This window comes from Saimiri boliviensis, chromosome 20 (assembly GCF_048565385.1).
Source record: "Saimiri boliviensis isolate mSaiBol1 chromosome 20, mSaiBol1.pri, whole genome shotgun sequence".
Taxonomy (NCBI): Eukaryota; Metazoa; Chordata; class Mammalia; order Primates; family Cebidae; genus Saimiri; species Saimiri boliviensis.
In genome coordinates this window covers 30,304,211-30,318,052 of record NC_133468.1, presented here as the reverse complement: position 1 = coordinate 30,318,052, position 13,842 = coordinate 30,304,211, and the positions used below count along the sequence as shown (strand labels likewise).

At 43.6% G+C, this 13,842-nt stretch overlaps 1 protein-coding gene across 2 annotated transcripts in view; it reads left to right on the top strand.

Annotated features, from left to right (window-relative positions):
* Positions 1-13,842, top strand: part of KPNA7 (karyopherin subunit alpha 7) — a 49,860-nt gene that overhangs the window by 19,985 nt on the left and 16,033 nt on the right. For both annotated transcript variants that reach the window (XM_003934232.4, XM_074390286.1), the window contains 3 exons: positions 9,025-9,107; positions 9,867-10,135; positions 12,042-12,124. In XM_003934232.4, the coding sequence (XP_003934281.1) occupies positions 9,025-9,107; positions 9,867-10,135; positions 12,042-12,124 (435 nt within the window). The remainder of the gene's footprint in view (positions 1-9,024; positions 9,108-9,866; positions 10,136-12,041; positions 12,125-13,842) is intronic.

The window sequence follows — 13,842 nt, the reverse complement described above, 5'->3', positions numbered from 1 at the left end:
TGGCCTCCCAAAGTGCTGGGATTAAAGGTGTGAGCTACCATGCCCGGCTTACTTTTTTACCTTTTTAATTTTTAATTTTTGAGAGAGGGTCTCTCTCTGTTACCCAGGCTGGAGTGCAGTGGCACAATCAGAGCTCATCACAGCCCTAACCTCCCTGGATTTAAGTGAGCCTCCTGGCTCAGCTTCCAGATTACCTGGGACTACAGGCACTCACCACCAGGCCTGATGAATTTTTGTATTTTTTATAGAGACAGGGATTTTCCCTGTGGCCCAGGATGGTCTCAAACCCCTGACTCAAGTGATCTGCCTGCCTCAGCCTCCCAAAGTACTGGGATTACAGGTGTGAGTCACTGTACCTGGCCAAAAAAGTGATATTTCTTTTTTTTTTTTTTTTTTTTTTTTTTTGAGACGGAGTTTCGCTCTTGTTACCCAGGCTGGAGTGCAATGGCGCGGTCTTGGCTCACCGCAACCTCCGCCTCCTGGGTTCAGGCAATTCTCCTGCCTCAGCCTCCTGAGTAGCTGGGATTACAGGCACGTGCCACCATGCCCAGCTAGTTTTTTGTATTTTTAGTAGAGACGGGGTTTCACCATGTTGACCAGGATGGTCTCGATCTCTTGACCTCGTGATCCACCCGCCTCGGCCTCCCAAAGTGCTGGGATTACAGGCTTGAGCCACTGCGCCCGGCAAAAGGTGATATTTCTAATTAAAAATTCACTTGCTACCTGTAAGCCTGAAAACTGAGGAAATGAGTGTGCGTGAAGGTTATTTCTCAATGGAAGCATCTAGTCCTTGGGTGGGTTAAGTCTTCCCTTCTCCATCTATCCCAACCTCATTAAATGCAGATTCCGGGTTGACTTCAAGGTTAGTTTGGTTTCTGTGAATCCCGAATGCCTTGACCAGGAAGTTTTCCTTCTTAGCACCTCAATAATGTTGCCTCTGTATGTCTTTTGGGGTACACCACTGTCTGTGTCTTACCTTAACTACCCACATGTACCCTTTTTACCCTGCTAGGCTTCAGGCTCTTAGAGGGCAGAGTCTGCTTTCATTTTTACCACGTGGGTCCAATGGTGCCTTCCCATTCATCAGTGAAATGGGTAGTCATTCTCTGAATTGCCATAGGAATCTGAACTATATCTTTAGTTAGCTTAATTTGTTTGGAGCAGTCCCTGGAATCCCCCATTCAAGAAAGGTATGAAGCAAAAGAGAAAATAAGGCCAGATGCAGTGGCTCACACCTGTAATCCTAACACTGGGGGAGGCTGAGGCGGGTGGATCACCTGAGGTCAGCGGTTTGAGATCAGCCTCGCCAACGTGGTGAAACCCAGTCTCTACTAAAAATATAAAAACTAGCCGGGCATGGTGGCGTGTGTCTGTAATCCCAGCTATTTGGGAGGCTGAGGCAGGAGTATAACTTGAACCTAGGGGGGCAGAGGTTGCAGTGAGCTGAGATCGTGCCACTGCTCTCCAGCCTGGGTGACAGAGAGAGACTCCATCTCAAAAAAAAAAAAAAGAAAAAAAGTTGTTTACCTTTTGGTTCTATATTAGCGTGTTTTTTTTTAATTTAAAGAAACATAGGTATAACTCATACTTCAAAATTCACTCTCGAAGTACCTAATCAGTGGTTTCGGGTATAGTCACCAAGTTGTGCAACCATCAACACTAGATAATTCCAGAACCTACTCATCACCTCAAACAGAAACTCCACACTCACTCAGTAGTCACTCCCCATTCCTCACCTGCTACAGTCTCTGCAAACACTAGACTACTTTCTGTCTCTGGAATAACCTCTTCTATACATTCCTTACAAATGCAATCATACAACGTGCAAGCTTTTGTGTTTAGCTTTCATGTTTTCAAAGTTCATGTTGTAGCCTGTATCAGTACTTCCTTCCTTTTGGACAGAATGATATTCTGTCATATGGGTAGACCACAGTTTGTATATCTATGTTTATAAGATAAATAAATATAAGTCTCACTCTGTCGCCCAGGCTGGAATGCAGTGGCGCAATCTTGGCTCACTGCAACTTTCACCTCCTGGGATCAAGCGATTCCCCTGCCTCAGCCTCCCGAATAACTGGGATTAGAGGCGCATGCCACCACGCCCGGCTAACTTTTGTATTTTAGTAAAGATGGGATTTCACCATGTTGGCTTGAACTTGTGACCTCAAGCAATCCGCCCACATTGGCGTCCCAAAGTGCTGGGATTGCAGGCATGAGCCACCATGCCCGGCCTGTTTATCCATTTATTAGTTGGGAGACATTTGAGTTGTTTCTACTTTTTGGTTATTATGATGAGTACTGTCATTAACATCTGTATACAAGTTTTTATGTGGATGGATGTCTTCAGTTCCACTGAGAATAATTAGGTTATGTGCCGAGTCTGTTTCACTCTTTGTGGTAGGCTGTATCGTGGCACCCCAAGTGTCTGCATCTTTTAATCTCCAAACCTGTGCATGTTACTCTATGACAAAAGGGACCCTGCAGATGTGATCAAGTTAAGAACTTTGAGATAGAGGTGATTCTGTATTATATGGGTGGGCCTGGCATTCGACAGGTCTTATAAGAAGAGCAATGTGATGATAAAAGCAGATGCGAGGGATGGTGGATTGTGCCTGTAATCCCAGCACTTTGGGAGGCTGAGGCAGGAGGATCTCTTGAGATCAGGTGCTCGAGACCAGCCTGGCCAACATGGTGAAACCTCATCTCTACCAAAAACACAAAAATTAGCCAGATGTGGTGGTGTGTGCCTGTAATCTCAGCTACTCAGGAGGTGGAGGAAGGAGAATCACTGGAGCCTGGGAGGCAGAGGTTGCAGTGAGCTGAGATCACACCACTGAACTCCAGCCTGGGTGACAGAGTGAGACTCTGTCTTAAAAAAAAAAAAAGGCGGGGGGGGGGGTGGTGGGAGCAGGGGGCGGGCAGATATTAGCATGGTGTGCTTTGATGATGATGGGAGGGACAACAAATGAAGGAATACACGTGATTCCATGAGTAGCTGAAAAGAGCAAGGAAACAGATTCTCCTCTCAGAGCCTTCAGGGGGAACCAGCCCTGTTGATATCTTAATTTTAGCTCAGTGAAATCTATTATGAACTTCTGACCTTCCAAACCACAGGAATAAGTCTGTGTGTTCTAAGCCACTAAGTGTGGTAGCTTTTGCAGCAGCAATAGGAAACATATGATGTCAAGCCATTTTCCAAAGTGGTTCCACCACCATACATCTTGACATTCCTAATAATACTTGTTACTGTTTATTTTCAAAAATTATAGCTATCTAGTAGGTTCAAAAAGCTATGTTACTATGATTTTCATACGTTTTCCCTTTTTTTTTTTTTTTTTTGGTTGATGTTTTGAGACAGTCTTGCTGTGTCACCCAGGCTGCAGTGGTATGATCATAGCTCACTGAAGCCTCAAACTCCTGGGCTCAAGCAATCCTCTTGCCTCAGCCTCCTAAGTAGGGGGGACTACAGGCATACACCACCACACCTGGCTAATTTAAACATTTTTTTGGTAGAGATGGGGGTCTCACTATGTTGCCCAGACTGGTCTTGAACTCCTGGCCTCAAGTAATCCTCCCACCTCAATCTCCCAAAGCACTAGGATGTGCTTTGGATGGGCTTAATGACTATTTGTATATTTTCTTTGGAAAATGTCTATTCTTGCTGGGCACAGTAACTCACACACCTGTAATCTCATCACTTTGGGAGGCCAAGATAGGTGGATCACTTGAGGGCAGGAGTTTGAGACTAGCCTGGCCAACATGATGAAATCCCATCTCTAGTAAAAATACAAAAATTTTCCAGGTGTGGTGGTGGGTGCCTGTAACCCCAACTACTCGGGAGACTGAGAAGGAGAATTGCTTGAACCCAGGAGTCAGAGGTTGCAGTGAGCCGAGATCATGCTACTGCACTCCAGCCTGGGTGACAGAGCAAGACTGTCTCACACACAAAAAAAGGGTAGTCTATTCAAGCCCTTTGTCTATTTTTAAGTCAAATTGGGTTTTATTGAGTTGTAAGAATTCCTTATATATTCTAGATACTAAACCTTAGCAGATATGACTTGCAAATATATTCTACTGCTCTGTGGGTTGTCTTTTCACTTTCTTGATAGTATCCTATGAAGCATGAAAGCTTTTAATTTTGAAGAAGTGTAGCTTATTTTCTTGGCTGTGTTTTAGGTGTCATATTCAAGAATCCATTGCCTAATCTAAGGTCACAAAGAGTTATGCTTATATTTCTTTCTAAGAGTTTATAATTTTAGCTCTTACTTTTAGGCCTTTGAGCCATTTGGAGTTAATTTTTGTAAATAGTGAGAGTAGGAGTCGAACATTTTGCTTTTGCATATGATACATAGTTGTACAAGCACAATTATTTGATGAGACTATTTTCTACCCATTGAATTGTCTTGGTACCTTTGTCAAAAATCGATTCACCATGAATATAAGGGTTCATCTGTGGACTGTCAGTTCTCTTCCATTGATCTATATGTTTATCTTTATGCCATCAAATATTTGATTACTGTAGTTTTGTGGTAAGTTTTGAAATTGAGAAGTGTGAGTCTTCCAGCTTTGTCCTTTTTTCAATATAATTTTGGCTATTCTGGATCCTTTGTATTTCTATACAAATTTTAAAATCAGCTTGTCAACTTATTCAATAAAGGCAGCTCAGCTTTTGATGGAGATTGCATTGAACCTATAGAGTGGAATCATTGAACCTATAAGGTGGAGTCTTGCCATCTTAATATGAAGTCTTCCCATCCATGAACATGGGATACTTTTTCATTTATTTCAGTTCTCTTTATTATTAATTTTTTACAGTTTGCATCATATAACTCACATTTCTTTTGATAAATTTATTACTAAGCATTTTATTGTTTTTATGTTATTGTAAATTAAGTTGCTTTATTTTGATTTTTGATCACTATTAATTGTGTAAAAATACAAATAATTTTCGTATATCAATTCTGCAACCTAGCTGAATTTATTAGCTCTAGGCTTTTTGTGTAAATTCCTTAGGATTTTCTCTATATAAGATTATGTCAGCTGGGCAAGGTGGCCCACACCTGTAATCCCAGAACTCAGCACTTTGGGAGGCTGAGGTGGGCAGATCGCAAGGTCGAGTTTGAGACCAGCCTGGCCAATGTGGTGAAATTCCATCTCTACTAAAAATACAATAATTAGCTGGGCATGGTGGCATGTGCCTGTAATCCAAGCTATTTGGGAGGCTGAGGCAGGAGAATCACTTGAACTCAGGAGGTGGAAGTTACAATGAGCTGAGATCACACTACTGCACTCCAGCCTGGGTGACAGAGCAAGACACTGTCTCGGGGGAAAAAAAAGATTATGTCACTTGCAAATAGTTTTATTTCTTCCTTTCCAATCTGGGTGTACTTTGTTCATTGCCTAATTAATGCATCTAGAACTTCCGATACCATGTTGGATAAAAGTGAAAAGAGCAGCATCCTTGTCTTATTCCTGATCTTGGGGGAAACCTTTAGACTTTCACCATTAAATATGAGGTTATCTCTGAGATTTTTTTTTTTTTTTTTTTTTTTTTTTTTTGAGATGGAGTTTCGCTCTTGTCTACCCAGGCTGGAGTGCAATGGCGCGATCTCGGCTCACTGCAACCTCCGCCTCCTGGGCTCAGGCAATTCTTCTGCCTCAGCCTCCTAAGTAGCTGGGATTACAGGCACGCGCCACCACGCCCAGCTAGTTTTTTGTATTTTTAGTAGAGACGGGGTTTCACTATGTTGACCAGGATGGTCTCGATCTCTCGACCTCATGATCCACCCGCCTCGGCCTCCCAAAGTGCTGGGATTACAGGCTTGAGCCACCGTGCCCGGCTACCTCTGAGTTTTTTGTAGATGCCTTTATCAGAATGAAGAAGTTACCTTTTATATCAGTTTGTTGAGTGTTTTTTATATTATGAAAGTATGTTGAATTTTGTCAAATGCTTTTTCTGCATTGAGGTGATCATGCAGGTTTCCCCCTTTACTAATATGGGGTACTATGTTGATTTGTTTCACATGTTAAACCACTCCTGAATTCTTGGATTAAATCCTAATTCATCATGATGACCAATATGTTGATCATATGTTTCATATGTTTATGCATTTGTTTTCCTCCTATTTTGTTGAATTTTTGCATTTGTAGTTATACGGGATATTGGTGTGTACTTTTCTTGTAATGTTCTTAGTTTGGTATCAAAGTAATACTAGCCTCAAAGGATGGGTGAGAAATTTCTTTTGTAAAGTTGGTAAAGATTCTTCTTCTTCTTCTTCTTCTTCTTCTTCTTTTTTTTTTTTTCTGTTTTGAGATGGAGTTTTGCTCTTGTACCCCAGGCTGGAGTGCAATGGTGTGTTCTTGGCTCACTGTACCTCAGCTTTTTGACCTTGACGTTTTCTGATAAGAGATCAGCTGTTAATCTTATTGAAGCTTTGTACATGAGTTGTTTCTCTCTTGCTGGTTTCAATGCTTTTGATTATATAGTTTTGGCTTTCAACAGTTAGATTATAATATGTCTGGATCTTGGGATTTATTCTATTTGGAGTTCATTGAGCTTTTCAGATGTGCAGACTGATTATTCTGTTGGATTTGGGAATGTGTTTGGCCATTATTTCTTTAAATATACCTTCTGCCTCTTTCCCTCCTCTCCTTCCTATTGTGCATTTGTTGGTATCCTTGAGGGCGTTCCACAGAGCTCTAAAAAATCTGTCAATTTTCATCTTCAGCTGGGCGCCGTGGCTCAAGCCTGTAATCCCAGCACTTTGGGAGGCCGAGGCGGGTGGATCACAAGGTTGAGAGTTCAAGACCATCCTGGTCGACATGGTGAAACCCCGTCTCTACTAAAAATACAAAAAATCAGCTGGGCATGGTGGCGTGTGCCTGTAATCCCAGCTACTCAGGAGGCTGAGGCAGGAGAATTGCCTGAACCCAGGAGGCGGAGGTTGCGGTGAGCCGAGATTGTGCCATTGCACTCCAGCCTGGGTAACGAGCGAAACTCTGTCTCAAAAAAAAAAAAAAAAATTTCATCTTCAGTCTCTTCTGTGTGTTATCTTCCTCAGACTGGATAATTTCACTTAACCTATCTTCAGCTTCACTGCTGCTGTATTCTATCTGCTTAAATCTGATGTTAAGCCCCTTTAGTGAATTTTTTGTTTCAGTTATTGTATTCTCCAATTCCAGAATTTGTATCTGGATCCTTCCAATAACTTATATCTGCTCATTGATATTCTGTATTTGTTGAAACCTCATTCTTGTATTTTAGTTCTTTAGTCATGGTTTACTTGAGTTCTTTGACTATATTTAAAATCTTTGTCTAGTTGAGCATCTGGTCTCCTCAGGGACCATTTCTATTGATTACTTTTTTTCCACATATATATGTATATGTGTGTGTCACACTTTCTTTGCTTGTCTCATAATTGTTGAAAACAAGTCATTTAAAATAGTGTGACAACTCTAGAAATCAGACTTTCCGTTACCCCAGGGTTTGTTGTTGTTGCTGGCTGTGCTTGTTTAGTAATTTCTGAACTAATTATCTAAAATCTATTTTTTGTAATGTGGGGCTACTGAAGTCTCTGCTCAGTTTGCTTAGTGTCAACTAATCAGATTTATTTTAACATTTGGAACCACAAGGAAAAGAACACTCAATTTTTTGCCAAGAAGCTGTGTGTTGGGAGCATGCCTTCATCACTCAGCCAGGCAGTTGACAATTCTGCCGTAAGCCTTCACTTCCTGTTTGCATAGAGCCTTAAGGTCAGTGAGAGGTGAGAGCTGAGGGTCTTAGTTTTTGTTGTTATTGTTTTTAGCATGTGTTTAGCCCTATACGTGCACATGACCTCCTAGATTCTTAGGAATATGTCAGAGCTTTCAAAGCCCCAATGGACATCTAATTCCTCATATATTCCTTTCAAGTTTTTGTGTTAGCCTGTTGTTTATCCCAACTGTTATTCAACCTCTCAGGTAGCTATGAGGTTAAACAACTTACTCTGTTTTCAATGAACATTCTTAGGGAAAGGCCTTTTCACGTTGAGTAAGCTCTGAGTCAGCATGGTCTGTAAGTGGGATCTTTTAGGGAATGACCAGGAAGATCAAATAATCATTTTCTGGGAATGGAGCTTCAAAGGAGCACCTACCCATTTTACCTCTTCTGGTGGCTGTGGTGGCCATTGGTTTTTCACAATGATTGTGGACTACTGGTTTTCAAGGCTACCGTGGAGCTGAGGGTGGACAGGAATAGTGCAAAGTGCCACAAAGCTCTCATGATTCTTTTTTTTTTTTTTTTGGAGAGAGTCTCACTCTGGTGGGCTGGAGTGCAGTGGTGCGATCTTGGATCACGGCAACCTCTGCCTTCCGAGTTCCAGCTATTCTCATGCCCCAGCCCCGTGAGTAGCTGGGACTATAAGAGTATTTCATCATGCCCAGCTGATTTTTGTGTTTTTCATAGAGACAGGGTTTCACCATGTTGGCCAGGATGGTCTGGATCTCCTGACCTCGTGATCTGTCTGCCTCGGACTCCCAAAATGCTGGGATTACAGGTGTGAGCCACCAGGCCCAGCCACTCTCATGATTCTTACTGAGATTCAGCTGTCTTTCCTGGATGAACAGTTCCTGGCTTGAATAAAACAACTGGCTGCAAGCCTTTGGTCAATTTCTACAGTGCTGAAAAAGTTGATTCTATTTTGGTCAGTTTTCTTATTGCTTCTGCGGAGGAGAGAATTTTTTGGACGTCCTTAGTCTGCCATGTTTCGTATCCAGTAGCAAGTTCTTACTGCATGGGATAAAAATGTTCTTGGGATCCAAGTAATGATAGGAATGACTTCTCCCCTAAGCATGGGAAGTGTCACCCAGATCTGTGAGATCCGTGGACCACCAAATGTTCTTGCCTCCCCCAGTAGAGAGTAGCATGCAAGATGGGACATACTGTTCAAGCCAGCCTGTGTTAATCAGATGGACGACGGCTAGATGAGGTGATGTTGACAGCTCCTTTTGGCAGAGAATCTGACCTGAATGTGTCTCTCCTTGCAGGTCAGCCTCACTCTGGGTGAAATAATCCAAGGTGTGAATAGCTCAGATCCAGCCCTGTGTTTCCAGGCCACCAAGACAACCAGGTATCTTTCCAAACAGACTTCTGCTGTTAGCAGGTTCATAGTTAGCCATGAGGTCCAGTGGCCTATTTGGTTTCTTGGCATTGGCAATATGTCTGTAAAACACACACAAAAGGGTAGCCCATCTACAAGTGAGATGAGATTGCAGTTCTACACTATCCTTGATGGCAATTTAAAAGATTCGATGTGTTGTCAGAAATGAATTGCTTAATTTACATTGGCCTCTACAGAAATTTCAGCTTGTAGATAATACAGTACCTTAAAGGGGAAAGTGTCGCTTGATCACTGCAAAATGCTATCGTCTGAACACTAGGATGTAAAATAGCTCAGATCCAGTTATGTGCCTCATCTGATAGTTAGGAATGCCAAGAACATGTATAAAAGGAGGTTCTTTTTTTTTTTTTTTTTTTTGAGACAGTGTCTCACTCTGTCACCTAGGTTGGAGTATAGTGGCACGATCTTGGCTCACTGCAACTTCTAGTTACTGAGTTCAAGTGATTCTCCTGCCTCAGCCTCCCAAGAGGCTGGGATTACAGGCGTGTACCACCACGCCCAGCTAATTTTTGTATTTTTTTGTACAGATGGGGGTTTCACCATGTGGGCCAGGCTGGTCTTGAACTCCTGACCTCAAATCATTTGCCCGCTGAGGCTTCTCAAGGTGGTAGGATTACAGGTGCGAGCCACCGCACCTGGCCTAAAAAAAGTTCCTTAAAACCTCCCTCTCATGACCTCCCCCTCCCTACCCTCTCTTTCATTGCATAGGAAAATGCTATCACAGGAAAAAACCCCCCCTCTGAAATCGGTCGTCGAAGCAGGCCTCATTCCCAGGATGGTGGAGTTCCTGAAGTCATCACTTTACCCCTGCTTGCAGTTTGAGGCTGCCTGGGTCCTCACCAACATTGCTGCAGGGACTTCGGAGCAGACTCGAGCCGTGGTAGAAGGGGGAGCCATCCAGCCCTTGATCGCGCTCCTGTCTTCCCCCAACCTGGCTGTGTGTGAACAGGCAGTGTGGGCTCTTGGTAACATAGCCGGTGAGACTCTCCCCTTAGTGGGCTAAGAAAAGGGCGGGCCTTTGGTTGGTGGGGTACACTCAATGTCCCAGAACCCATTGCCACGTAAATACCTAGAAGTACTGTCAAGAGTACAATGAGCTATTTCATAACTTAGAGCCAGGCCAGGCACAGTGGCTCACAGCTGTGATCCCTGCATATTGGGAGGCCTATGTAGATAGATCACTTTGAGGTTAGGAGTTTGAGATCAGCCTGGCCAACATGGCGAAACCTCGTCTCTACTAAAAATACAAAAATTAGCCGGGTGTGGTGGCGTGTGCCCTGTAGTCCCAGCTACTTGGGAGGCTGAGACGGGAGAATCACTTGAGCCTGGGAAGAGGAGATTGTACCGCTGCACTCCAGTGTGGGCAAAAGAGGGAGACTCTGTCTCAAAAAGAAAAACCCCCTCAAATCCAAGTTTAGAGGCCAAATATTGAAGCTGAAACAGGATGATACAGTGTGTACTGAAGCCATAGGCTAATTAGAGCTATCTGTCAATACCAGGGTCCTACAGCCTCAGGGCTTAGTGGCTTCAAGAACAAGTCTTTGGCTCATGCAGCGTGGGAGTTTATGACAGACCCTGACATAACTCGGGATCCTAGAAGGACTCTGCCTTCAGCGGAACTTGCTAAGGGAACATGCCAAAAACAAAAACAGAAAAACAAAACTCCTTGGTTTGGGCTAAAAAGCATTCCCTGCGAATCCGAAAACTCCATTTTTGAATGTGGCGCTCAGTGCCATGTTTCCTTCGGGGTCTAGTGAGTTAGTGCTGTAGGGTTGGAAGCCCTCAGATTCCTGGCCGACATCAATCCAGTAACTTTTTAAGGAAAACTCAGTTGAGTCCCTCAGGATTTTGACAAATTAAATCAGCCAACTATTAGCATTTTCAAGTTCAGAGAAGCAACAACTCACCATGACTGAGTCAGCAGAAATGGTATGATTAGACCTCCAAGGATTTCACATATTAGAATTAGCAAACAGAATGTAAAATAACTGCTAAAACAAAACAATACAAAAATGCTTGCAGAGGCTTAGCATAGTGGCTCATGCCTTTAATCTCAGCACTATAGGAGGCAGAGGTGGAAGGATTGCTTGAGCCCAGGTGTTTGAGACCAGCCTGGGCAATGTAATGAGATCTCATCTCTACAAAAATAAAAATACTCACTAGGCATAGTGATGCATGCCTATAGTCCCAGGGACTCAGGAGGCAGAGGTAGGAGGATTGAGTCCTGAAGGTCGAGACTGCAGTGAGCTATGATCGTACCACTGCACTCCAGCCTGGGCAACAGGGTAAGATCCGGTCTTGGAAAAAAAAAAACGGCTTGCAGAAGTACCTACTAGAGAAGCTGTCTCTCATTTTGCTTTGTGTGCAGTAAAGTAGGCAAGACTTGAGGGCATGATGTGACGCTTTGCCTTATGGTTAACAAATACGAAGAGGCTTAGGGGTCCAAAATTGTTACCCTAGCTAAGGTAGCCGATGGCTGGTCACCAGCACCTATGGATCCCCAGACTGTTCTGAGTTGCACTGGAAGTTATTGCCCTGTGCCAGGGTCTTCTGGGAAGACAACTTGGTCTGCACCAGCCTTCGTCTTCCTAAGAACCATGCTGTGAAATGCCACCAGCCCACCTTAGCTGAGTTGGATGGCTCTGCTATGCCCATAGCCTCTGCTTCTAACATTGCTGACGAGGGTGCCTGCTTGTTATGGGACTGTCCACCCACCAGCCACGCCAGACACCCAGAATTGAGTACATGGCTATACTACCTACTTGCCAAACCCAGGAATGAGTTTTTTTCTCTTGCCCTTTGCACAGACTCTTAAAAACAGGTCACCTGCTTCAGGATTGTCTTTGTTCTCTCCCTGAATGTCACATTCTGATCTATTTGTAGGTGACGGCCCAGAGTTCAGAGATAAGATCATCTCAAGCAATGCTATCCCACATCTGCTGGCCTTGATTTCACACACCCTACCAGTGAGTGTCTTTTTCTTTCTTTTTATTTTTTTGAATTAAAATTTTAAAATAATTTTAATAGAAATGGGTGTCACTATTCTGCCGAGGCTGGTCTTGAACTCCTGGCCTTAAGCAATTCTCCTACCTCAGCCTCTCAAAGTTCTGGGATTATGGACGTGAGCCACAGTACCAGGCCAAGCGAGTGTCTAAATGTGAGAGAACCTAGCTAGGTAACAAATTCTAATGTTGGGAAATTGGGAAGTACTTCCAAATCAATGCTAGATCATGTGGCTGCTGTCTGGTCTCTTAGGGACTTGACAACAAGGCTCAGGGCTGGGCACGGTGACTCATGTCTGTGATTCCAGTGCTTGCTGGACCAAGACAGAAGGATCACTTGACACCAAGAGTTCAAAACCAGCCTGGGCAACATAGGTGAAACCCTGCTTCTAAAAATAAAAAAAATTAGCCAAGTGTGATGGTGTACCCCTGTAGTCCCAGCTACTCAGGAGGATGAGGCAGGAGGCTTGCTTGAGCCAGGGAGATGGAGGCTGCAGTGAGCCAATATCACACCACTGCTCTCCAGCCTGGGTGACAGATTGAGACTCTGACTCTAAAGAAGAAGAAAAAATAATAGCAAGGCTTAGGACTGAGTATCATTTTAGGTAAAGATTGACTCAGTTCTGTCTTTAGGGACCAGTAGCACTGATCCTTCTCTTTGAGGCACTGAAAGAGTTCCACAAGCTTACCATCTTGCAAAATAGATGGCTGAGATCTCCATTCTAGGATCATAGTTTAACATTTATGCCCAGTGTTCCATTATTGGAATGCTAAGCTTGTGGGAGTTATTTATAACCTGCTCAAGGTCATCACCAAGGTCTGATTTTTCACCACAAAAATGTTGCAACTTCTGGCATAAATGGGTTAATGTCTCACCAGTTCTGTTCATGGGGAACAGGATCTTCTTTTGAGGCTGAGAGTCAAGGTTTGTTGATTGTGGTTGTTAATTGAAGAGGACTTCTGGTTTAGGAACTGGGTTCTAGGTTGGCCTCAAACAAAAAGAAGCCATGGGACTATGTTCAAAACCTTCGGCTGGGCGCTGTGGCTCATGCCTGTATTCCCAACATTTTGGGAGGCTGAGGTAGGTGGATCACCTGAGGTCAGGAGTTCAAGACCAGCCTGACCAATATGGTGAAACCCAGTCTCTACTAAAAATACAAAAATTAGCCAGGCGTGTAAGCGGGCGCCTGTAATCCCAGCTACTTGGAGGCTGAGGCAGAATTGCTTGAACCTAGCCGGAAGTTGTAGTGAACCAAGATTGCGCCCCTGAACTCCAGTCTGGCAACAGAGTGAGACTCTGTCAAAAAAAAAAAAAAAAAAAAAAAAAAACCTCTTCAAGCTGGAAAGAAAATCTGACATGGCTGAACAAAAAAAACACTAGCCATGACCCGAGGGGGGTTCCAACTAGAGAACACTTACAATATCAAGCAGGGAAAGGGCTTAGACACTCTCTTGCTGGCAATGGGGAGGCTTTGGAGGATTTTGAGGCAAGGGAATAAAGTGGTCTGATCTTGCAGAAACACCCGTCTGGCTGCCTGCAGTAGAATTATATAGCAGAGGGAGATGGTGGAGCAGGTGGGTCTGGAATGTGGCTATCATAGACATGAAAGGGAAACAGGAAGAAGCCATGATGCCCCTAGGTTTCAGGTTAGGTTGTTCAGATGACTGTCTTTCTAGAGAAA